This window comes from Hirundo rustica, chromosome 6 (assembly GCF_015227805.2).
Source record: "Hirundo rustica isolate bHirRus1 chromosome 6, bHirRus1.pri.v3, whole genome shotgun sequence".
In the NCBI taxonomy this organism is placed as follows: domain Eukaryota; kingdom Metazoa; phylum Chordata; class Aves; order Passeriformes; family Hirundinidae; genus Hirundo; species Hirundo rustica.
The window spans coordinates 10025703-10049699 of record NC_053455.1 but is presented as its reverse complement, the minus strand read 5'-3'; the positions used below and the strand labels follow the sequence as shown (position 1 = coordinate 10049699).

General features: G+C 38.5%; 1 protein-coding gene across 13 annotated transcripts in view; it reads left to right on the top strand.

Annotated features, from left to right (window-relative positions):
• Positions 1–23997, top strand: part of MARK3 (microtubule affinity regulating kinase 3) — a 61878-nt gene that overhangs the window by 25060 nt on the left and 12821 nt on the right. For all 13 annotated transcript variants that reach the window (XM_040067410.2, XM_040067407.2, XM_040067416.2 and 10 more), the window contains 11 exons: positions 672–720; positions 1246–1311; positions 3779–3849; positions 8915–8971; positions 9850–10086; positions 10187–10306; positions 11014–11113; positions 11372–11484; positions 12244–12397; positions 13881–14098; positions 19341–19444. In XM_040067410.2, coding sequence (XP_039923344.1) covers positions 672–720; positions 1246–1311; positions 3779–3849; positions 8915–8971; positions 9850–10086; positions 10187–10306; positions 11014–11113; positions 11372–11484; positions 12244–12397; positions 13881–14098; positions 19341–19444 — 1289 coding nt within the window. The remainder of the gene's footprint in view (positions 1–671; positions 721–1245; positions 1312–3778; positions 3850–8914; positions 8972–9849; positions 10087–10186; positions 10307–11013; positions 11114–11371; positions 11485–12243; positions 12398–13880; positions 14099–19340; positions 19445–23997) is intronic.

Sequence of the window (23997 nt, the reverse complement as noted above, 5' to 3'; positions counted from 1 at the left end):
GCAGTGAGGCAGTGGAGCTGTGCTGGCAGAGCCAGCGCTCAGAGCTGCTGTGCCTCGGTTCCCTTTGCTGGAACGCTTCTGAAGGGCTCAGGAGTGGCCTTGTCTTCCCTTCTCTCCTTAGAGCTTGCTCCTCGCTGGTGTACTTGGATAACATGATTTTTACACAGTAAAAACAGCTGATTTTTCACCTGTGATCTGCTGTTGTAGCACAGTAATTCCTGGGCTTTAGCAAAGTGCTGAGGAATGCTGAATTCACACCGCTGACATGCTGCTGCAGGGGTCTTCTAGAGGTGTTCTGGTGGGGATTCACAAAAATTTGGAATTGTGCTTTTGGTGAAAGGAGTGAAAGATGTGTGAGATGTACTAGTCAGCAGGAACCTGCGTGGGCTCACAATGGTCTTCTGACCCCAGAAGTTTGCAAACCACAGGGCAAACACCGCTTCCTGAGCCATCCAGAGTCCTTCCTGGGTGTTGTTGGGTTTTTGAGGGTTGATCTGTTTGGGAGGGGTGTTAAGCAGGTATTTAACTCTTCCTTTCAGTAAGTACTTTTTTCATGAATGTCATTGAAATGCTAATAATGTTTGCCCTGTGTGTTTAAATAAAGTTTTTAAGGAGATCTGCTGTTTGTTGGTGATTTCATTAACTTATTTCATGTTTTATGTTTATTTCAGCTCTTTAGAGAAGTAAGAATAATGAAGATATTAAATCATCCAAATATAGGTATCTTGTTTCTTTTACATAATTTCCATCTCTGGAGAAGTTTTAGCTTTTTCACTGTTAAGATTGCTGGCGTGAGTTAAAAAGATTATTTTGCACTAGAGTGTGAATGTATTCTAATATAGCAGTAATAAATGGTATTTCAGAACTGGGTGTTTAAAAAAAGTAAACATTTTGGTCCCTTTGCACAGGACTGCTATTTGTATAGCTAACTGATAAATTTGCTCTTTTTGAGTATAGTATTGAGTTTTGCTCAAATCTGTGCACGTTCTGCCTAGTTTAGTTATGTTCCCATGTAACAGAAGCGAAGTATTGTTTCTGGAGAATCTGTTGTTCTGTATGAGTTGACCAGATGTGTTACAGTATTCTCTACATAGGAATGTTCAACAGAAAAAACTTCTTTAGGGTAGTCTGATATTATTAAGTGGCAAGCAAACAGTTTGGGTGTTTTTCTTTCACAGAATTCTGTGGGGAGTTAACATAATTCTGCAGCTAGTTAACTGATGACTAAATGTCTTTCTTTTCTAGTGAAGCTATTTGAAGTCATTGAAACTGAAAAAACCCTCTATTTAATAATGGAATATGCAAGTGGGGGTAAGTACCTCTTTGCTGCAGTGACACACGTAAGCAAATTGCCAAGTGAGAGAAGACACTTGTCTTCTTGAAAGTTTTGCTTTCTTTTTCAGCAAATATTTATGTCAAGGTAGTGTAAAATATTAAGCAAAATCTTTAGTATTCACTGGGACTTGTTTGGTCAACATAAATAAAAAATGTAACTTGTAAAACCAGCTTCTAAACTTACCACAACTTAGTAACATTTGTCTTTTTTTTCCCAACTCAGATTAATTCGGAATCTTCTCAGCCAGTGATTGTTCCTGCCCCTAACAAATACTGATGTTCTCAACTTATTGTATTCAGTTCCCTACCTCTGGTCTCCTATTTTGTATAAGATGTTTGGTAAAATCATGTTCAGATGAAACATTTCTGTGCTTCTTTAACTGTTGCTTTCAAAAGCATGAGCACTGCAACTTCTGTTTTTAGATGTTGATGACATCTTACATATCTTAATCACAGGCCTTCTACTGTCAAGAATTGCTAGGCTTAGCCCTATGCCATTTTAAGAGGAGCTTACATGCTCTTCTTGATTGTAGAGGGGATAGAAAAATGCACATTGTGCAGTGTCAGATATTTTCACCAGAGCCAGAATCAAGGTATTCAGGCATAAGTTACTCCTTGCTGGCTAGAACTTAATATCACTCAGCTTGTCAATGTGACCCTTGAGCACCAGCATCTGGGAATCTCAAACAGTTGAAGCTTTTCTTTAGGTTTAGGGAGGAGATAGACTTTTTTTAGAGAAAATCAGTGTGGAATTCAGACTCCTACATTAGGTTATGTGAAGCTTAATCAATTGCTACAAATAAAGCAAGATTCTCTACCCATCTGTGTTTTCTTCCAGCAGCTTCCTAAATGCTCAGCCAAGATTTGCCTAAACAGCAACAGAGTGGGTATTGTAGCATTGGAATACTGACTAGTACAGGTGTTTGGGGAGACAGCTCTGTGTTGTTTGACAGTACTAGACTTAAAAGTGAAGTCTTATTGCCATCTAGTGATTGGCTTCTAGGAGGTTGAAAGGCCAGTGGTTCTCTAAAGGAGTGAGGACCTTTCATAGGGTGATAAGGGAGAGGTAAGTGCTGTGCTGGTTGAAAAGGCCAAGAGCAGTATCTTTTGATGTGCCATGCTCTGCAAGACAGGAGTGGCTGGTAATCACAGTGGCAGGCATCAGTTTCCCTGTTTTCTCTTTATCAAGGTAGAGGTCATCATGGTGCACATGAGCTCTGGCTGCAGGATGAAAGACATTATTGCTACAGCTGCAATGCTTCACATAAATTGGGGATAATTCTATCCCTGATGTCTTTTTTCCCTGAATTATGAAGAAGTGTTCAGGTTTGCTGCTTCAGGGTTTTTAAGAAACAGCCGTGAAATACAGCTGAGAGAGTTACCTGAGTTGAGTATTAAAGAATACACTGCAGAGGGAAGACTCAAACATTCCCTCAGATGGCTCAGTTGTTGCTTTTCCTCCAGTGTGACTCCTTTTTTAATTGCAATCTGCTGGAGCTGTGCCTTTTAAAAAAATAAATATGATATTACTCAGCTCTTCCCTTGTGAGGTGGCTGTCTACAAAACCGTGTTTCCTTGCTCAGTAGGGAATGTTTAAATACTTGAACCACTTCTGAAGTTTTTATGATTTTTGCATACTAGTGAAGACTTTAAAAAAACTGTGTTATTATTCTGTGTTTGTAGTTTTTACTAAAGAAAATCTCCCATACTTTCACAAACATGTCAATGTTTCATGGGCCTGTGGTCTGCACCTACAGCTCCAGCATTGTAGTCTGTATTGACGTGTTCTAAAATAACTACATTGATTAAAGAGGGGAAAAACTGAAACACAGTAGATCTTCAGTAATCTTTAGTTGTCCACACCCATACAACAGTGGACTTGTTCAGTGTATTTTACAGGTGTGATGGTTGTGTGGGGCATTATATCAGTGTGTCTTGCTATGCTCATTCTACTGATCCTCCTTGTGGATACCTCTTCCAAGGCTAGGTAAAACCTAAGGTTTCTGATTTTGTTAAGAACCCTTTTATACACATACACAAATTAAAATTTTAGTGTTGGTATGATGGCATTTACAAATATCATCAACTGTTCTCATATACAAAGCTTTTTTTTTTTTCTGAAGCAAAAGTAATTCTTATGAGAAAGTCTGTGAAGGGGTAGATGTCATCTTTGTTTACAAAACAGAAGTATGCTGCTCAGTTTCTATCCTAAGTAATTGGAAGGAAATGGTTTCCTTTGTGTATATCCAGTCACTCATTATTTTCTTGTAAAAGAGATGGTGGGGTAGTAAATTGCACAGCAGTTGTGCCTTGTTCTCTTGAGCTGTCCTGTAATCATAAACTTGAAGTACAGTCATTCCAGTGAAGCTGCTGTGGGCAACTGCTGGAGAGGAATCTCTGCATTCTCAAATTGGCATTAATGTATCTTGTTTTTGAATTGTAGGGGAGGTGTTTGACTATCTGGTTGCACATGGAAGAATGAAGGAAAAGGAGGCTCGAGCTAAATTTAGACAGGTATGTATAACATTCCTATAAGTCAGCTTTCCCCTCACCCCTGTTTTTAATGCTGAAATGAGTAAAACAGCTGTCCTTTGCATTTGACTTACAGCAGTGTTCAGCATGTTGTGGGCTTGTAGCTCTGAATAAGAAAAAACTCAGGTCACAGCAGTATTTTGAAGGAGTCAGTAGTCTGTTCAGTGGTGCTGCTTTCCTTAGTGCTGAGTGCCAGGGTGTCCAGGAGTGCCAGAACATAGAGACTGCTTGGTTTGGAAGTGTATTCCATTCCAAAATGCATTTCCTCTGGGCTGATTTCATATGTCCTTAGCTCAGCAGGTCTGTAACATTTTGGAAGTTGTTCAAATGCAGCAGGCTACAAACAGGCCAGTTTCAAAATGCAGATGGTGCATGTAATAGGGATCCATTCACATTCATCTGCTTACATGAGAAGATACTGTTTAATAGTTGTTCTATTAAGTCACAGAAAAGTAATTTCTTGACTTGTTAGTTTAGCTTTCTTGATGATGAATGAGCTAACCCAAGATGTTGGAATTTCATTGATCTGCAAAAAGCATTTCCATTCTACAGTAGAGCAGTACTGAACATAACCACATATTTTTGCATAACTAATTTAGATCCAAATGTCTGCTCTTGTAGCATCTAGAGTTTCAGATCTGACCTGCCTTATACACTTGTTTTCTGTTCCTGTGCTGAAATTTGTAAATGCCTATTCCCTTTGGTCACTTGGATAGCCTCAGTAATGTTGTGAAAAAAAATAAATATCAAAATTATGCTCCAGCTTAATGACACTTGAAAATAAAGAGTAGAGACAAGAGTGGTTTTTTGAATGCTAATATATGGGTTTTAAACTGCTGGATCATGGCAGTGATGTGTCAGTTTCTCTGTTGGAAGGGAAAGCTCTGATGGTTTCACTTCTTAAGCGTAGCCATACATAAAAGAAATTTGATGTAAGAGATGAGACTTCCAGGAACTAAATTAATAATTTTGCTCTGTTTTCTCTCATCTTATTAAATCTTGTATTTACCCTTTTTAATCTTTGGGGGGAAAAAAACCCACACCAAAGCCACCACCACCAAACAAACAAAACAACCCAAAAGCAGCTCTAGACTTCATCTCCCCAGTAGTCATTTGTGATTACTGGAGTTGCACAGCTTGACAGTAAGGAAAACTTCCCTTTTTCTACAACAAAGCCTTACATGTCTTTTTAAAGCTGCTGCCTTCATTTTCATGTTCTGGTAGGTAGAGTGCTTTCCTTTGTGATGGAAGGTTTCTGGTTTATGCTTCTGTGCTGTGTTGGGAGTAGTAGAAGTGGTGGGATGCGAAGCAGTCGTTCCCACTTCAGCCACCTCTTCTAAATCCCTGGCTCTAGCCTTTGTAATGTCACTTGAAGAGCTTCAGAGTAACTTGAGAGGATTGACTGTTCTCTCTCAGATGTGAATACTGGAAACTTCTACTGATGGACTCTCTGCTCTCAGTCCTTAATTTCTTTCATCAGTAGAATGATGTGGAAAAAGATCTTGCACGTTTCTTTAATAAATACCTATTTTTTTTCTAAAATTCTGATTTTACTGCCCTTTAAGTGAAAACTTAGAGAAACAGGCCAAACATGTTTTACAGGTGCACTTAGTGCTTAATTTTATGGGATAATGTGGATACTACAGGATATATATAGGGGTTTTTTTTTTTTTTTTTAAAGAAATGTGGAGGAAAAGAATTTAAAAAGGAGTAACCTGCTGAGCTGGGTATTTGACCCATCAAGAATTGGGTTTATGTACTTTCAGCCTGGTGATTTTTTGCGTTGGTTTGTTGGGGTTTTTTTTTATATTTCAGTAGAATAAATGCTGTCATCAGGGCAGCTGTGCTCTGTCCTCCTCCAACAGCTGATTTCCTAGCTGCTGAGCTCAACCAGTTTCAGAGGGCTTTGATCTCAAAGAAGGGAGGTTCTTGAAAGCTTCAAAAACCTCACTTTCTGGGGGAAAAAAGAAAGAACCCTAGAAATAAGCAGAGGAGAGAAACTGTAGCACGAGCTGATTGGGCTTTGCTAGAGAGAAAAGCATTCATGCTGGATGAAAGTCAGGTAACTTTGATCAGAGCTTGGCATTTCATTAGATGCTAAAGCTCAGGCTGAGGGACAGTGTCAAAGGAAACAAGGAAACTAGATCTTGCTGGGTTCACAGGTCATAAAACTATTCATTTCACCTTACTGTAGTCCTGGAATAGCTTTGTATCACTTTTGGTTGTTGTTGGAGGAAGAATGCACTCTGCAGACCTTTTATCTGATGCAGTGCAGCTGTTCTCTGTTAGATAGAAACTTATGACATAAGTCTTCTTTTTTTTTTAAATTTGTTAACTGTTTTAGCAGACAGTGGCTCTTTCTAAACTGAAGAAACAGTTGTGCCGTGGTATTGAGATTAGTTCTTACAATAGGTTGTATTATATCTTGTTTTCAGATTAAGTTTCTTCTTTCAGTAGATGTGATTTCTGGATCAAACGCTTGTGTTTTGTCTGAGGAGTCACTTCCTTTCTTGCAGGCAAAGAGCAAAATTTGGTAATTCTCCCTTCTTTGCTTGTTAAAGATAAAAAGGAACTATTTTTCAGTCCGTTTTGTTAAACATAGGTTTTTAGCAGGCAAATAGAATAAAAGATAGTAATCATATTATTCCAGTTGCACTTGACAAGGAACAAAGAAGAAGGTACAAAATCTAAAAATACAACACTATAGAGTTCTCCATTTCAAACTCCTTTTGTGTAGCCATGTGTAAGAAATTCAAATTGAGAATGTTTTGCATTCTTAATGTCACCTTATTCTTCTTCCCCATTACAGACTTCCAGGCAGTTCTGGTTCAGTGTCATCCTTTTTCCACAGAAAAATCTGATGCAGAGCAGCAAGTCTCCTTAAATTTGTGTGTATTAATTCTCTCTCTTTTCTGCAAGCAATAAGATCTGGCCTTCTTCAGTCTTCTCACTGTCTCCCTGCTGAAGCAGTTTAGAATTCTTAATGCTGGTTGATGTTAGGACAGATCTTAGAAAATTATAAAATCCACGAAATACATCTTATTCGTGTGTTCCAGTAAAGCAACAGAATGCTCTTAGCAGTGTGGAAAGGGCTTTGAGAGGTCATTTATCCTTTTGTCATTTAATTCTTTTAGAGAATGGTTCTTCTGCCTAGAACGAGCTTCTTCAAAACCTATATTTATACAGATATTTTAAATCACTCTATAGAAAAGTTTTTCAATGCTCCTGTTGTTACTTCCAGCAAAAAGCTCAGATGTGTTTCCCCCTCTTCTCTTCACCTGCCAAGTGTCAGAAAATTCCTCACACAAGAAGGTTAGGAAGTGAGGGAGCTGTCAATAGAAACAGTGATGGAAGGTGGAAGAACAAGGGTTTCAGTTTGGTGCAGCTACGCTTTGTGCTATTTTTCGTTCAGTTAAGACTGCTGTTCTTCAATTATTAATGTCCCACACATTGCATTATTTCACTTCCTGTGGATTGGACTCACTTCTGCAGTCTCTGTGCCATCCTGTTGCAATGCAGAGGAGTTCAAAAGCATCTCCAAAGGAGACTACTGATTGATCATCTGCTCAACCTTCCGCTCCTAGGCAGTCACAAGAAAGCAGTTCAGGAGTGAGTGGTAATAGCGCTGTGTCTCTGCAATCCTGAATAAAGCCTGAGGTGTTTGTCATGCTGTCAGCATTGGAAGCCCCTGCAGAGTGAGCTTGTGACTGGTGCTGAGGTAATGGTAGCAGAGAGAAAAGGAAGGGAAACCGAAAGGATGGGACAAGTGGTGGCATGGGAGCACTTTGGCAGTTTCAGTAACTGTAAAAAGCTGAACTTGGAGTCTGAAAGAGGGAACCAGTACAGAAGTGACAAAGCAAAATCAGAAAGAAGGTGTAGGGAATGGAAATAGTATTTCAACTTTCCACCATTGCATGTGAGTGATTCAATATTACAGGAGACAAAGATCACTTTGGTGATTAAGTTTCAAATACAAAACTTACTGGTGCATCAGTTATTTGACCTACCAAGAACCTACCAATACCTTTCATGTGCTCTAAATGCTGAGGGAGAGAGCCTTACCAGTACAGGAGGGTCCTTACACTAAACTGGGGATCTGATCATGAGTTATTTTCTTGTAACAGTAATGCTTCCTCATATTTCTGCCAGGGAAATTTTCTTACTCTTGAATGAAAACTGAAAATATATTTATGTAAATGTAGTTACTATTTTTATGTGCGGTTCCACTTATTTTAAGAAGTCATAACATCTCCCTCAGTTTTTGACCATGCAAACATGACAAAATGCATTTGGGGTTATGTAAGAATAATACTTTATCCACTTTTTCCATACATGTGAAATTCTGCAGCAGTGCTTATGACTCTTAAGAAGCAATGTGCTATGACATTGCACTGTGTAAATAGCTTATATGGTTTGCTGTATAAATCAGGAAAAACTTCATGATATTTGGAAATTATGATGGAAGAAATTATTCCATTACACTTGAGAGACACAAGAGAGTTTTTCCATTGAGCTTGCTATGGTATACAAAATACACTAAATCATATGCACATAGACAGCAGATCTGTGTCAGATGCATAGTTGCTTCTCATTGCATAAATTTTGACAAAGCGACTGTTTCTCAGTACTTTCTCAAGTAACCGAAGCCCATTTCTTACCTTTTTCTATCTGGCATGGCATGAAAAATTACCTTTGGAGAGGGCCTGGAAAACCTCAGTCTAGGAGGAAAGCTTTTATAGCTGTATACAGTATTGGAATGGAAATACTTCAGTAACCTTTCTGAAAGTCATTGCTTCTACTGGTCTATAATTAGCCCCACAGGAAAAACAAAATCCTCGTTCAAGTACAGGAGAAAGCAAATAGATCAAATAACATCAAAGTTATTCAGCAGCTTTTTCCCCAAAATACTGGTCACTGTAGGAGTTGGTTATTGTAGCTCTGACTGGATAACTTCATGTCAACTTCAGAAATAAATGTTGAAATCTTTGATTGAAGCTCCTGCTTCTTTGAGATGTCACTTACATAATTTGGCTTGTTTTCTATCCAGATAGTATCTGCAGTGCAGTATTGCCATCAAAAGCACATTGTTCATAGAGATCTCAAGGTAAGTAGGAAAAAGTGTGTGCAGTATGTGTGTCAGCTTCTGTACCTGTGGGTGCAACCTTTATTGTTTAAAAAATGCAGTTTATACTGAGCTTTCGGATTTGTTTACATATGTTATAGCAAGTTTTGAGAAATATTTGCAGCTTAGAACCATTTTAAATAAAAAGAAGAGGATTTATAAGGCTTTTAAATGCAAACATTTAATGGCTGCTGAAAGATAACCTCTCCCCCAGTGGTCACATTCAGATCTGAGGCAGGTCAGTTTTAGCTGAGAAATCTTCTTTTAAAAATAAGTGGTAGTTTGATAGAGATATGACAAGAGTCGATGTCAAACAGAATGAATAACCAGTAGTAATAATGAAACTGAAGTATGACTTCTTTGTAGTTTGGCATGAAACAGCATATCTCTTCTTTAAACTGCCTTTTTTAGTAGTATTGCTATGTAATTTGTTCAACTTGTCATAGCTTTGTAACTTAAAAAAACAATACCACCACTTAAAAAAAAAAGAACACTTGAAAACACTTTAAAGGTTATGTTTATTACCAAACTACAGCAATAATACCACATGCTGTGGATAGTGAGACTGTATCTTATTTTCATCTGAATAGATCAAAATGTAAGATACATTTCTGTGGAGAAAAACAGATGGTTAACGAGTTTTCAGGTAGTGAAACAGCTCCCATAGTCTGAAGCTGTTGTACAGAGATTTTTAAAACAGGATATGCTAATGATTGACTAAAGTACTCCTAAAGACCTTGCAAGGAAGGGAATGTTAACAGGTATTTCAGCTTCTTGCCTTTTAAGAATGAGTAAAAACAACCAATAGCATTCTAAATCAAGTATTATATTAATCTTACAAACCATTCTTTCTCTTCCAGGCTGAAAATCTATTGCTAGATGCAGATATGAACATTAAAATAGCTGACTTTGGTTTTAGCAATGAGTTTACAGTTGGAAATAAACTGGACACCTTTTGTGGCAGCCCACCATATGCTGCTCCAGAGCTCTTTCAAGGGAAGAAATATGATGGACCTGAAGTAGATGTTTGGAGTTTAGGTGTTATTCTTTATACTCTCGTGAGTGGATCTCTTCCCTTCGATGGACAGAACTTAAAGGTAGCTTTTTGTAGACTGTGTTGGCCATGTTCTAATATTTTACCTAATATTTTAAGTGACTTGCTGTCAACTTACTATATGTTCTTGTTCTATTACCAAGGAACTTAGAGAAAGAGTGCTGAGGGGAAAATACAGGATTCCTTTCTACATGTCCACAGACTGTGAAAACCTCCTCAAACGTTTCCTGGTGCTAAACCCAACAAAAAGAGGCACTCTAGAGGTAATTGCACAAATGAGGTGCATCGGAAAGCTCGACATATTTTGCAAACTGCATTTTTGAGCTGGCACTTATTATTTCCATGCTGTTCCTCTGCATATTTGGAGTGGGCTTTGTAGGTGGGATTGCTGGTGAAAGCACATGACTCTTCAAAGATATTTACTGGGGCTGTAACACACCTATGTCCAGTTACTTTCAAAATTGATGTCACTACACTTTCTATGTCATACAACTTTCCTTGGTGGTTAGCTTGTGGATTCCTGCATTAATGGATGATCCACCACGTTGTTTTCCACATTTTCAGCTGTGAACTGGAGATGCTGGCTACTGTAGTTGCCTTGTGCCTGCCTTTTGTACCATCATGGAGGAGTAAAGACCAAAACAGGGCTTCCACGGACTTGTGTTGGTGGAGCTTGAAATTCCAAGACATGTCCAAGTTGTCACACTGCTCCAGGTCTGCATTGCAGGCTTTTGGCTCTCAGCTGTGAGCTGGCATACAGCTGACTGGGGAGAAGCTTGGCTTGATGTGCATAGCTGCTTCTCCTCACTGGAGCAAAGCAACAAGTGCTGGAAATGTTCTGGAAAATAAAAATTAGGAAAGACCTTAGCGTTTGTTGCATAAAGAAGTTGTTCTTCCCACAGCTTGTTTTCTTTGCTGCTAAGTGTATTGTACTTACAAAACTTTTTTTTTTTTTCTTTTCTCCCCATAGCAAATTATGAAGGACAGGTGGATCAATGCAGGGCATGAGGAGGATGAACTTAAACCATTTGTTGAACCAGAACTAGACATCTCGGACCAGAAAAGAATAGGTAACTGAGTACTTCCCAGAGTACAATACTGTTTGCATGATGTGGGAGGGTTTGTTTTTTTTCTCCACCACCACTCTGTGTTTGTTTGACATTTGGAAAAAGTAACTAATCCTTTAAAACTGATACTTGATCAGGTTTATGTTCTCAAAATTAATAATTCTGTTTTAATTCTTTAAACGTTCCATCCTTTCTCTTGAACACTCAGCCAGCCTGAACATCAGAAATTCAGTTACTTACAGAATGTCTGCTTGGTTTTAGATATTATGGTAGGAATGGGATATTCTCAAGAAGAAATTCAAGAATCCCTTAGTAAAATGAAGTATGATGAAATCACAGCTACATACTTACTGCTAGGAAGGAAGTCGTCAGAGGTAAGTACCATTCTTAAAACTGCAAATAAGCAAATCAGAAAGTGTCCTTAGCAGAGTTAGAAGCAAAAATTGTCAGTTACTGTAAGCATCGCATTCCTGCACAAAAATCCATTGCACTTAAAGTCATGTTGTTCTACTCATCAGCAGTCCAAATTAAGCAGATCTGTTCTGATTTTGACCTAGTAAACTCTTGCCTTTAGGCTCTCCAGAACTGTCCTCTTTGCTCAGCAGTTACTCCTCTGAAGGATTCTGTATGCAGTTACTGTCATGGCTGGTCTAGGAGCTCAGGTGTGAATGTGCCAGCTGTAACTGTTTTAAGAGGACCAAGGAGCAGGACTGAACAACCTGAAGAAGTTCTTGCATTGTAGATTACATTCCCATATGATGCTGAGAGGGCTCAGCATCAGTAAGCTGCTCTTGGTTCCTCTGCTGGGGAGTTGGTGTGGTGGCTTCTACGAAGTGTATCCTCTCTTCCTGTTAAAGTCTTGGAGAGCTCTGAGGGGAGAGTTCTGAAAGGACAAATGGATTTTCTTTACTGATTATCATTTGAAGAGCTGCAAATTCCGCTGAGTTTTACATAAGACAGTTGTACAACAACCTTAAAGAAGGTGGGACCTCTAAGCAGCTGCCCATGCCATCACTAATTTCCCATGTAGCAAAGCCATCTTCCACCTCCCTGTTCTTGCTCCCAGAATTCGGTGGATGTTTTAATTTGTTTTGTCTGAACTCCTTGTTTTAATGCTCTCATTTGTATTGTAGTTGGATGCAAGTGATTCAAGCTCCAGCAGCAATCTTTCACTTGCCAAAGTTAGGCCAAGTAGTGATCTTAATAATAGCACTGGACAATCTCCTCATCACAAAGTTCAGAGAAGCATATCTTCTAGCCAGAAACAGCGGCGGTACAGTGATCACGGTGAGCATTTCTCATTTTCAGTATTGCAGAGTACAGTGACTTCCAGTTCTGCTCGGTTTCTGGATTTGTCTCCATCCCCCCAAGTGTAAGGAGGATGACAACAGCATAGTTCACAGCATGGTGGTTAAATATTTTAGTGAATAACCGATTTTTTTTTAATTGGTTTTGTTATAAAGCCTTGAAAAGAGCTTTTAGAGGAGCCCTGAATATGCCAACCTAATTCTCTTGTTCTGCCTTGTGTTGTCCCTTACATTCCTGACTGTGCTGGCAAAGTCTTGTTACACAAATTGAAGAGAATGTTGCAACCCCCTTTTTTCATGAAAAGCACAGCACTCCTCCCCCATGCTCTTGTATGTCTGTTCAGCTTTTGTTTTCTTTTGACACTAGTAGGTCAGCTTGTGTCTAAAACTTGAAGAAATGTCAGTTTGCCAATATTTCTGGTTTCCTGTTTCCTGAGGGTAGTGTCACTTGGTTGTCCTGCACAAATTTAATTTCCAAGCAACAATGACTCTAACAAACTTACAACTCTTCTGCTCAATGAGAGTGCAATAGAGTAGATTAGGATTTTCTAAATGTCTTAAACATCCTCCTGCTCAGACACTTAACTCACAAAAGGAATCCCAGTTTAGGCCTGCATTCCCTGCATTCAGGGGTTGCTTTCCTTGGGGAGTCTTCTGGGATGGTAGTTACTGGGGGTTTTGATACTTGTAAAACATGTTTTAGCTACATATTATATACTTACATGTTTATGTATTTATGTGGGTTTTTTGTGTATATACATAAATATGCTTTTTGATTAATTCTTACTAAAATGCTTAACTGAGAAGTTGATGTAACTTGATGTATCCTCTTCGGAGGTATAAGTAAGGTGTCAGAAAACACAATCCTGACGCTTTACCCATTGTCCAGGAGCCTGTTAAAGCAAGAGGGAGCTTGCCATTGAAGGGGCTTCCTCATTTTCAGGTGTTGGGGAGAGTTGTCTGTTCCTGGCACACGTGGGGGTGCTGGTGATGAACCACTGCCACCTCTGGCTGTTGCAGGAGCACAGACCGACAGCCAGCAGTGCTGCTGGTGCCCCAGGCTTGTGTCACCAGCTGCCTCGCAGGAAATTGGCTTGAACAGCGTATGGCAGCACTGCTAATGAGGGATGGGCTGGTTTGAATGAGTCAGTTACTTGTTCAGTGTCTTTAAGATGCCTCTAAAGGGTTTTTCTAGCAAGCCAAATGAGAAACCTTAATGAAATTCTTGAAACTTTTGTGGAAATCAAGTAGTACCTTCACCTTGCAAGGTTTTTGCTTTTCACAGTATTCTGCTGTTTCCTGAGATACATCTATTGCAATAATTTAATTTTCTTTAAAATTGATTCCCGGTGTTAACTATGTTGGTTCTCATGTGTGAATACATTTCCATTGTGATAAAAAATAGTTAGTGAATGTCTGAGAAGATAAATCCTTTTCCTGTTTCTTTTGTTTGCTTTTTTAAGCTGGACCATCCATCCCCTCAGTAGTGGCATATCCCAAAAGAAGCCAGACTAGTACTACAGACAGTGACCTCAAAGAGGAAGGAATTCAGTCAAGAAAATCCAGTAGTAGTGCTGTTGCAGGAAGAGGAATTGCACCAGCTAGCCCAATGCTTGGAAATGCCAGCAATCCCAATAAAGCTGATATTCCTGAACGTAAGAAAAGTTCGGCTGTCCCTAGTGTAAGTAGAAACATTTATTTATCAAAACCATTCATTTTTTTGAGGCATAAAAAAGTGTTAAAGCTGTGATATATCTGTGGTGCTGATTTTACTTTTCATTTATCAAGAGTAAATGTAGGTATTTTTTCCCTTGCAATGTCAGCTATTCAAGTTACCTCTTAATAGTCTTGAAGTAGTCAGTATTTATAATTAGCATTAGTACCTCTTGGTAAACAGACATGATTGGGTATTTAAAAATAAACAAACAAACAAAGAAGGTAGTTATGTTACTCTTGATATCACCGACCACTCCTGTGGCGTGTGTACAGAAGAACGAAACCTCTGGGTTTTTTATCCTGTTTTATAGTTTCATGTGTATATGGAGCCACCTAATCTTTGTCCTCAAACATGCTATTTTAAGTCATAGTTATGTTGTTAAGATTATCAAAGAAATGTACTTCTAAAAACCCTTCAAAGATGTATTTCAGCCTGTATTCAAAAGCAGTGTGCCTGGCTTTTGTCCTTGTGGGCTTCCCCCACCTGCTCTAAACCACAACAACAAGAAGAAAAAACATACAAAGGAGCAAAAGTAGTGGATGTACATGTTTAGCAATAGGCAGTGTGCCAAAAGAAAGAAAATCCTTTGTTCATTTTGGCTTTAACTTGTGTCCTCTGTGGTTCCTCCCTCAAAGGCAAAGTTGGAAACCCGTTTTCACATAATGTTTCAGTCATGTGACATTTAATTTCTAAAACTTTGGGATTTTGTATTGAAAAACTTCCTTCTTTTAAGAAGAAAAGAATTCTCAGTCCTTTATTCAACTTGTTCAACTTACATCAGACCTTTTTTTTTAAACTTATCCCACAAAGCTGTCATATTTATTTGGTCATAAAACTGGGCACCATTACTTACAACAAATGAGAACATAACTTCCTGAGCTGTAGCTTTTTGACAGTCTGAAGCAAAAGAAGTAAAATGAAACTTGTTTTACTTTATTGGCCCTGCATTGTCAGTTGGTTCAGTGGCTAGTAGTGACTTGGCTCAAGAATATCAGCCCAGGCTTTCCTTGGAAAAAAACATCTTCTACTCTAGCAGCCGTTACTCATAAATGTGAGCAAGAACTCAGGGTTTTGAGGGACCCTTTTTTGATTTTTGTGGTCCTCCACATGTTCCCTTTGTTTTTGATAAGTCCAGAAACAATTCAGATTTGTTTTTTTCTTAAAAGACAGTTCTTAGCTATTTAATCTCGAAATGGTAGGATAATCAAATCAATTCTGTCCTACATTCACTTGTATGGTGCCTTATTCAAAAGACTAGTGTCACAGTTACAACATACTTTACATTCAGTATCTTTTCATCTGCTATTCTGTGCCACTCCCAGATATTGGGGATTTATTCCAGTAGGCTTTTTCCAAAATTCTTACTACTGTACCTGAAATAAAATTTCAGTTCATAACCGTACAATGCTTCCCCAGCTCAGTGTGCAACTGATCCAGCTGATCTTTTACTAGCAGTGATACCAGGTGGTGGACAGGAAATCAGTCTTATGTTGTCACTCAATAATTAGTGTTTAAAGTTGTCTCTGTTTATAGCTCTTCACACTAGACAGTTCAAACTCTGTCTTTTAATTTCCTTTTTTTTTTCCCTGCAAAAGATGATGCTTTGGCTTTCTGGTTGTTGGGAATGAAGGGAAGCACTGACTTTTTACTTATTTCCTGCAGCTGAGTAGGGAGTTCTGTTTCTTGCAGCATTGGCATGCATCTAGAAGGAAATAAATTATTGGAGTTACCATATTGTCCTGAGGTTGAAAAAAGTTTGAGGTGAACAGAGTTTGCTTTACTGGGCACTGAAGTCCTGAAATCTGTAATATGATGAAAGAACACTGAAGAGATGGAAAAATACCCTATAAAAACAATTATTATTTTGACAGAACAGCAAAAGCAGTAGAACCAGTCCCTGCTGGAGATCCTTAGTCAGTTGTGTGCTGTTCTTATTAAAAATAAAGTTTAAAAGTGTGCACTTGAGGATAAGAGTTGTGCTTGTAAAGCAGATAGCTAAGTCTGGGACTGGAGTGAGGGGCTCCGAGCTGTACTTCTAAAGCTGACAGAGTGTTTAAGCTCTTGTAAACCAAATAGTTCTGCAAGCTGAACAAGTACACATCAAAAATCTTCAAGCTATTTGGGCAAATACCAAATTAATAATGAAAACCTGCTACAGATGTCAGATAGTTAGCAGGAACTGGTATATCTCTGTTTTAATAATTCCTTGTTTGTTTGGTAGAACTTGGGATTTTTCCTCAGTGTTGTAATAAAGCCACCCCAGAACCTTTAGAATAGCTTTAAGAAAACTGGAAGAGGAGAACAGGTGGTAGATTTGGAAAATCATCCAGGACCAGATACCATACTAGTGCTCTTAACTAAGTAGATTGGTTCACTATTGTAAGTCAGAAACCTTTTTTGAAAGTGTTTCATCAGTGATGTCTGTTAAAGGGAAATAGCCTGCCTGAGCAGTGCACACAAGGCTCTCTAGGAGAAGGGGAGAAATCTGTACCACAAATTCATCCTTTGTGCTGTGATTGGACCTTGTGCATGTGCTCACAAGTCTCAACATGTGCTTTTGCTGTGTCTGCTCCTCCTGCAAGGAGGGCAGATGATGCCATGAAGATGAACTTAGGCAGCTAATGCTGACCCATTCCATCAGGGTGCTGCTCACGCCAGTTTCCAGTGCAGTGCACCTGTGCTATTTAGTCATGTCCAGAGATTAACAGTCTGTATACTGGCTGAACAAAAAAGTCACAGCTGAAGAGCTTCCTTGATGAATCGTGAAAGGTCATACACTAGAAAGTGTAAAGGCCCCAACACCAAGACTATTCTTGCCAAAACTGAAATTTGAAACCTTGAAATGCTTAAATCTCTTCCCCTGACCTCTGAAATCTGAGTCAAACAGGAAAAAATGTATACTGATGCTTCCATCTCTGCATTTCAGAATGAGCTGGGAAAGTGTGTCCTTGCAGTCCTCAAATTTCAGATATGAGTACCAAAACTTGTCTGCTTTCAAACCTGAAAATGCAGTCTTAAAAGTTTGCTCCAGCACAGAGATTGCAGTCTTGTCTTTCCAGATGTGCAACATAATACATTGTAATGTTACACGGTGTTTTCTCAAAGAAACCAACATTTCATGTTCAAAGGGAGCAGGTGGAATGAAGGAAGCCATTGATTATTGTGCTTATTTCCCACCAGAAGTCCAGTGTTGCATAGTTTAGGTGTTTCATTCCTAGAATGTTCAGAACAGAGAACAAAATGATCTGCAAACACTAATAAGCAATATTTCACTGTACCATTTGTCTGTGAAGCCTCCATGAAGTGTGCTGCACGGTGTGACCTCCCAATAGCAACTAAACAAAACCTCACCTTTGGTGCACAGCTTTCGTTGCTGGCAAGCTTGGTAAAGAGGAGGGAGTGAGAAATGCCAGAGGAAAGTAGGAGAATCAGTGGTAGGGTTTTTTAAAATAAATAAACGTATATGAAGACAAGGGATGTGTAAGGAATAAAATACAAGGAAAGGGACGGGAAAGCTTCTGCTGAAGGCACATGCTTATCCCTAAGGAATATTTAGTGAAGAATACTTGAGAACCCTTCACACAGCTGCACGCGTCTTACAAGTTAATTAATTGTTCTGCTGATCTAAAATACCCTTTGTCTGTGTGCTTTTTAACACCAGGAGGTTGTGCACTTCACTGTTGCATTTTAATTTGTACATTTGTGTAAAAAGATGTGTAACAAACAGGGCAGCAGTCTCTTAGGCAAGATGGCTTCATGGTTAAATAGTCAGGGAATGTGTTGCTTGAGAGTCCCTAGACAGCAGATATTCTGCCTTAAGGCACTGGAGGAGCCTTTGCCAGTTATTGAGAATGCTCCACTTTAACAGTTTTATTCCAGGTTCGGAAACAAGAAAGGTTTGGCTACTCTGCTTTTGTGCTTGAACTAGTTTTTCCTTTCTTTTTTTTTTTTTAATCCTTCTTGCCATGACTCTCTCCTGTGACCGTTTATGCGAAACCTTTTCTTAATGCTATTTTTAAAATCCGCTGAGTTTCCCTTGTCCGTCATAGCATAATTCTTCAAAGAACTCCAAAAGGTTAGTTGAGCATGAAGTCCCCTGCCTGATTCTTAGTGGCCCTCCTTACTCAACATGTGCTTATCCAGGTGCTGACCAGTCATTCCCTTAAGCTGGCCTCCTCCAAGACTTTCCCCAGCACTGATGTTTGAAGTTTATAGCCTTTTTTGCTCCCTGCTTTGCCCCGTGATCCTTTTCTTTAAAGAAAACTTTTAAAGGTTTTTTTTTCCACCTTTCCAACCATTTGCAGTTTCCTGTGTTTTGTTCTTGGGGTGGGGAGAAAAAATACAAAGGCTTGCCAGCTTTTACTTCCTCTACGACCTGGGGGTGCATGTTTGTCTGGACCACCGTGCTTTTCCTACAGTAATTGCATCTAACATTTTATAATTCTGTTATCTGTGAATTACCTATAGCTTCTCAGTCGTTCCTGGAAAATTGACCGCCAACTTGGGCATATCTCCACCCTCTTTCTCTGTAAAGACAGAGGCAAAGTAATTCTCTTTCTTTTCTCCCCTCTAAAGTAAGGTCTGTAGTTTAAGTTCCCCCGGTTCTCTTGTCCTCAATGTATTATGCTTGTATTTAAATGTGTATTTTAAAAAATGTCTTACTAAAATTCTCTGCAATTTGTCTCTTACTCTTCCCTGTTTTTAAAACTTGTCTAGTGTTTCATAGTATCTTAATATTTAAAAGTCCATGTTTACCTTCCTACTGAATTTTACCGCATTTGTTTGTTAAGTCTTTGCTTTTCCTATCTTGTTTAAGGGTATGATTTTAACTTAAAGGAAAATTCTTCAAGCTACAAGTGGTAAAGTATTTCAAAAATAGGCTATAAAGACACAGGCTATCTAGATGTAGAAGAATGCTGGATACACTCAGAATTTGTAATTCAGAGCATTTGTAATTAAAAACTTTAAGGAATATTAATTTTGAGCCATTAGTATGAAATACAAGAACAACTTGTTAGAATTTTTTTTTTTCTGATTGTGTTATTCCTTGCAAATACTCAATGGAGTTTGTTATTGAGTTATTTAATTATTTTAAGTTTTAGAACTGCGTAGAACTAGCACTAAGTAAAAAGCCTTCAGCTGTATGCAGACTAACATCAGAAAAGCCTTCTGTGGGGATTAACAAACCTATGTTTTTTAATTGTAGAATAATACTACCCCTGGAGCAATGACACGGCGCAACACATATGTTTGTAGTGAAAGAACCACTGCTGATAGGCATTCAGTGATACAAAATGGCAAGGAGAACAGGTATATGAAATGTCTTCCTATGGTGTATGTCCCTTGTCTTCACCTTCCCAAAAAAACCTGTAATGCCTAATTTAAAAATAAGTGATATTCTAATGTAATTCTTAATGAAAGGTGAGTACAGATCTCTGGTTATGGAGCACCTGTAAGTATGTTGGAACTTGGTTTTCTTTTCCTCCTATATTTAATTTTATAATCCTTATACTTAGACTGTAAAAGGAACTTTCTAATTTTTGGTTAAATACATGAAATGTTTGTAGCAGCCTTCTTCTTAAATCTATTGTGAACTCTGTGGCCAAACAGCATATACTTGCAGAAAAGCCTTGTTTAGGGTCAGACTACAATGTCCATCTTTCTTGAGCCATTCTCTTTTTATATCTCACTCTAAACCCTGCTTCACTGAGATTATTTGAAATACCAATTTTGCTGCAAAGTCTCAGGGAGAAGGCAGTTTTTTCTGAGCAAAAATGAAATGGTGATCGGCCATTGTCTTGGACTAATAGTGTTCCTTGCTGATATTGTGGCAGTCTAATTGTTTCCCAGGATTTACAGAACTCAGCTGCTTCCCTCCTCAGGGTATCTCCATATTTTGAGTGAAAACAGTCAGAGAAATTACAGATTTCTTTCTAATTTACTGAATGAAACCCTGAGTAGAGCATGCAGTGGAACTGGAGCTAACCACTATATGTCTTGACACTGTGGTCACATCTACTGCCATCCTGTGAAGACTGAGAAGAGCTGGCAGAAATAATATTATAGTGAATGTAGATACCAGGTATAGACTAGCAGTTGGGAGGAATACCACCAAATTTCCTGACTGGCTGAGGTATTTGAATTTCCAGCTCTTCTCAGAACTTTGCTGCTGTCAAAAGCTGGTAACAGTTAAGTAGTTGACCCTTGCCAGGCGAGCACTCAGCTGGTACTTAAAGGAATGTGTACCCCTCTACTATGCTTCCCAATTTTCTCCAGCCCTTCCTAGTATTATATTTTGTGAAGGGTAGGAAGAAAATACCAGTTTTCTAACTTGTGTTGAAGTTGGCAGAAGATCTGGCATTCTTGCAGGATTCTTTTTCCCACCCTTTGGCAGTTGATGAGGAATTGTGATATTGAATGGAAAGCCTGTCTATATTCCCTGTTTGATTCCTGAAACCTAGGAATAAAGAACATGATTTTGACCCTGTCTCTTCCTCCTAGCTTTCTGCAAATGGAAAGTGATTAAGAAAATAGTCAAGTATAAGTTTGAAGACTGCCAAAAGTGTAGTTGGCCAGCTGGGCCAACTTGTGAAGTACAGCACAGCTATTTGGTACTGTCTCTTAGTGTGTCTGTCTCAGCCTTCACTGGTTACTCCTTGTTAATGTTACCAAGTTGTTCAGGTTAAAGCTCACCATCCTTTCTCTGATTTGATGTGTTAATAGCTCTTTTCCTTCCAAACACTCCTTGAAAAAATGAATCTTCCTGTCCACAATAGTTTTGTTAATTTTTTATTACTTGGTTTAATACCATTTTTGTTCATCCTTAAACTATTATCTTGTCTGCAATTTCTTTATTAGATTTTTAAAAGCTACTAAATATTATTTACTAGGAATGCTTGAGATTTAGATGCTGCCTTCATTTGGGAGTAAGTTCATACTCATAAAGTGCTATCTTTTGAAGTAATTTTATTTCCCCAGCTTTGAGCTTCTCAGGAAACTGATGTTTTTCTTTGGTTTGTCACATAGACCTTAAACTGAAAGTTAAGACTGAGTAGCACTTGAGAGCAACTATTTAGTTGTGTTTTATATTCATATTTGGTTATCCTTATGTAATTTACCTTTTATTGTTAATATGATATTTAAACATCATTTGTTTTCTCTACAAACTAGCCTTATTTGGGTCATTTGAAATGTCTGAGAATTTATATTTGCACAGTTAAAAATGTCTTTATAGGTTTTATCTTGCATTTTTTGATTACTACATTAATTACTTTTTATAGAGGGTTAAAAAGAGAAAAGATAATGAGAATTCATTGCTAATTGTATTACAGTTGGAGACTTGTCATTGTCTGAAATGGTTCAATGCTAAATTGCATGTTCATTTTGGCACAGTTTCAGAATGACTGATTTGGCACAGAATTCAGAATTTACATCTGAATGTATTTTGTTGCTGTAACTGGGTAAAGCATTGACTGGTCACATGAAATGCAGGGACCTTTAATGCAGGAAAAATCAACATGGCTATTGATGAGACTGGCTCTTCAGAATTAATCTCTAATGTTATTGTACTCTCAGCTTGGCAGAAAGTAACTCTAGAAACTTGTTCTTTTTTCTTCTGTAAAGCAAGATCTGAAGTTGAACCTGGGCTTTGTACATATCCAAGGTTTAGGTAAAAATTACTTCTGTGCTTTTGAAATGTTTGTTGGTGGCAAATGTTACAGGCAGGAGTAATTGCTGTGAATGGTTTGTTACAGATTGGATTTTAGATTTTCCATAGCTAGTCAGATACTTCTTGTGACCCAGTGAAAACTTGGAGACTTACCACAAAAAGCAAGATGCACACATTTAAAGTCTCTATTTTTTTCTGTAGAGAAAGTGTTAAAACCTTGGTTTATTCTGCTTTTATCTTGCACATTGAATTCTGAGAAAGCGCTGTTTCTGAAAGTATGAAAACTTTAAAGAATCAATAGTCAGTAGATCTGATATTGCAGAAGATAGTCTTGAAGACCGGTGCCAGACTGGTAGAAGCAGAGAGTTCTGAGTCTCCCATCTCTGCTTTAACACATTGTATGGCTGACACAGGCATTCTGCTGGAGACAACTCTGTTGGCTTTCCTCCAAAGCCTGAGCATTAATTAACGCACTTGGGGACTCATGAAACACTCTTCATAATGATAGGCAATTGCTTTAAATCATTTGTAACACAAATGATTTACAACAGCTTCAGATTTTTAATAAGCTTTGCCACTAATTGGTGATTGTTAGTTCACTGTTCTGTGTTCCCAGGCTAGTAATCCAAGGAAGCTGATTTCTAGCAAAGCATCAGAGGAAGAGAAGGTCCCTTACTGATACCTTTAGATGTCACATCTTTGGAGGCAGGTGACTGAAAACTTGGGTCTTGTGTTGTCAAATTAGATTCTTTATCTTTTGCAGTAAATACAGAGGAAAGGAGCTGGTAGAGCTTGAGAGACTAGTGGCCAGGGACTGTGACTGCAGGGTATTAATTTTGAGATGAATGTACATTTTCTTTACCGTTCCTTAAAACCCTGGGGTAATGTGAATGCTGGGCCTGTGTTGAAGGCTTCATTGTAAGTAGTGTGTGTAGTTCTCATCCTGATGCATTCAGCATTGTTGAGATGCATGGATGACTCAGATGAAGTTTTTCAGATCCTGAAAACTTAAAAACAAACCAAAACCAAGTATGTTTTGCTAAGCTTTTTAGGTAGCAGTTCAGATGTCTGAGCTGTGTGGTGGTGGTTTGTACTGGTGCTTTGGGAGCTGAGCCTGAGAAGTGGGTGAGCTGGCACTTGTATGCACTAGCATTCTCCTCTCCAGAGTCTGATGTACCAGAATTTGGTAACAGGACTTAAGTTTGTGTGTGTAACCATGAAGTGACTTGGAAAAGAACATGCAGTGTCATGAAACTGTCACTGAGAATTATTGATTTCTTAACCTCCAGCAAAATTTCTGAATTGCAGCTGTCTTACTTTTAAAGCAAACTTCAGATGAATGACGTGGTGGTGTAGTCTGAAAGGCCCAAAACATCTTGTGGTTTCTCACTTTTTTCCTATCCTTATCATTACTAGCTAATGTGAAAGCTGCAAAGAGTATTTCGGCCTAAATAAATAGATTTAATGCTCCTATTTAGACATATTATACAGCTGGCAGCTTACTGGCCATTCTGCTAAGATGATGCTCTAATACTTCCCTTCAAAGCCTGAATGGTAATTTGGAGAATTTAATGTTCATGATCAAAGCAATACAAGGTGCTCTTCAACAGTCATTCTTCTTTCTTCAGAGAACAGCAGGCATGTTCAGTGCCTACTACATATACAGGTTCATTATTAGCAGCCTTTTTCTTTTGACCTCTCTGGAGTTGTTAAAGATCATGGTATTTTTGGTTTTGATTGTACCTGTGAAGTCTCTCGGTTATCTGATGTAGATTTGACAGCTTGCCCAACTTTGGCTAATTTCTTTTAATACTAATGCCTTCTGAAAACAAAGGGTTTTGCTGTAGTAATGGAGCTATCACGAGTCTTTTGGAAAGTGCATTTGGTGGGGGTTTTAATGCATTGTTTATTGTTAAGAGCAATACAAGTTACATCAGTTCTTTATCATAGAGCTTTGGCATAGAGTTCTGAGTTATTCAGGTTCTGTACATCAAGGAGGGTATCACTGCATACTAATGTTAATGCTAAGAGCATGGTCACTTAGAGATGTCCAGTGCCATGTAAGTAAGGGTGCTTTTTAAGGGGAGTGTTAGGGTAGTTACTGCTGTTTACATAGAAGAGGAGGGCTGTTAGAGTTCGTGTTCTTTGATAAACCAGTTAATAGAAGGAAAAGTTTGCTTTTTTTTTCTATGCA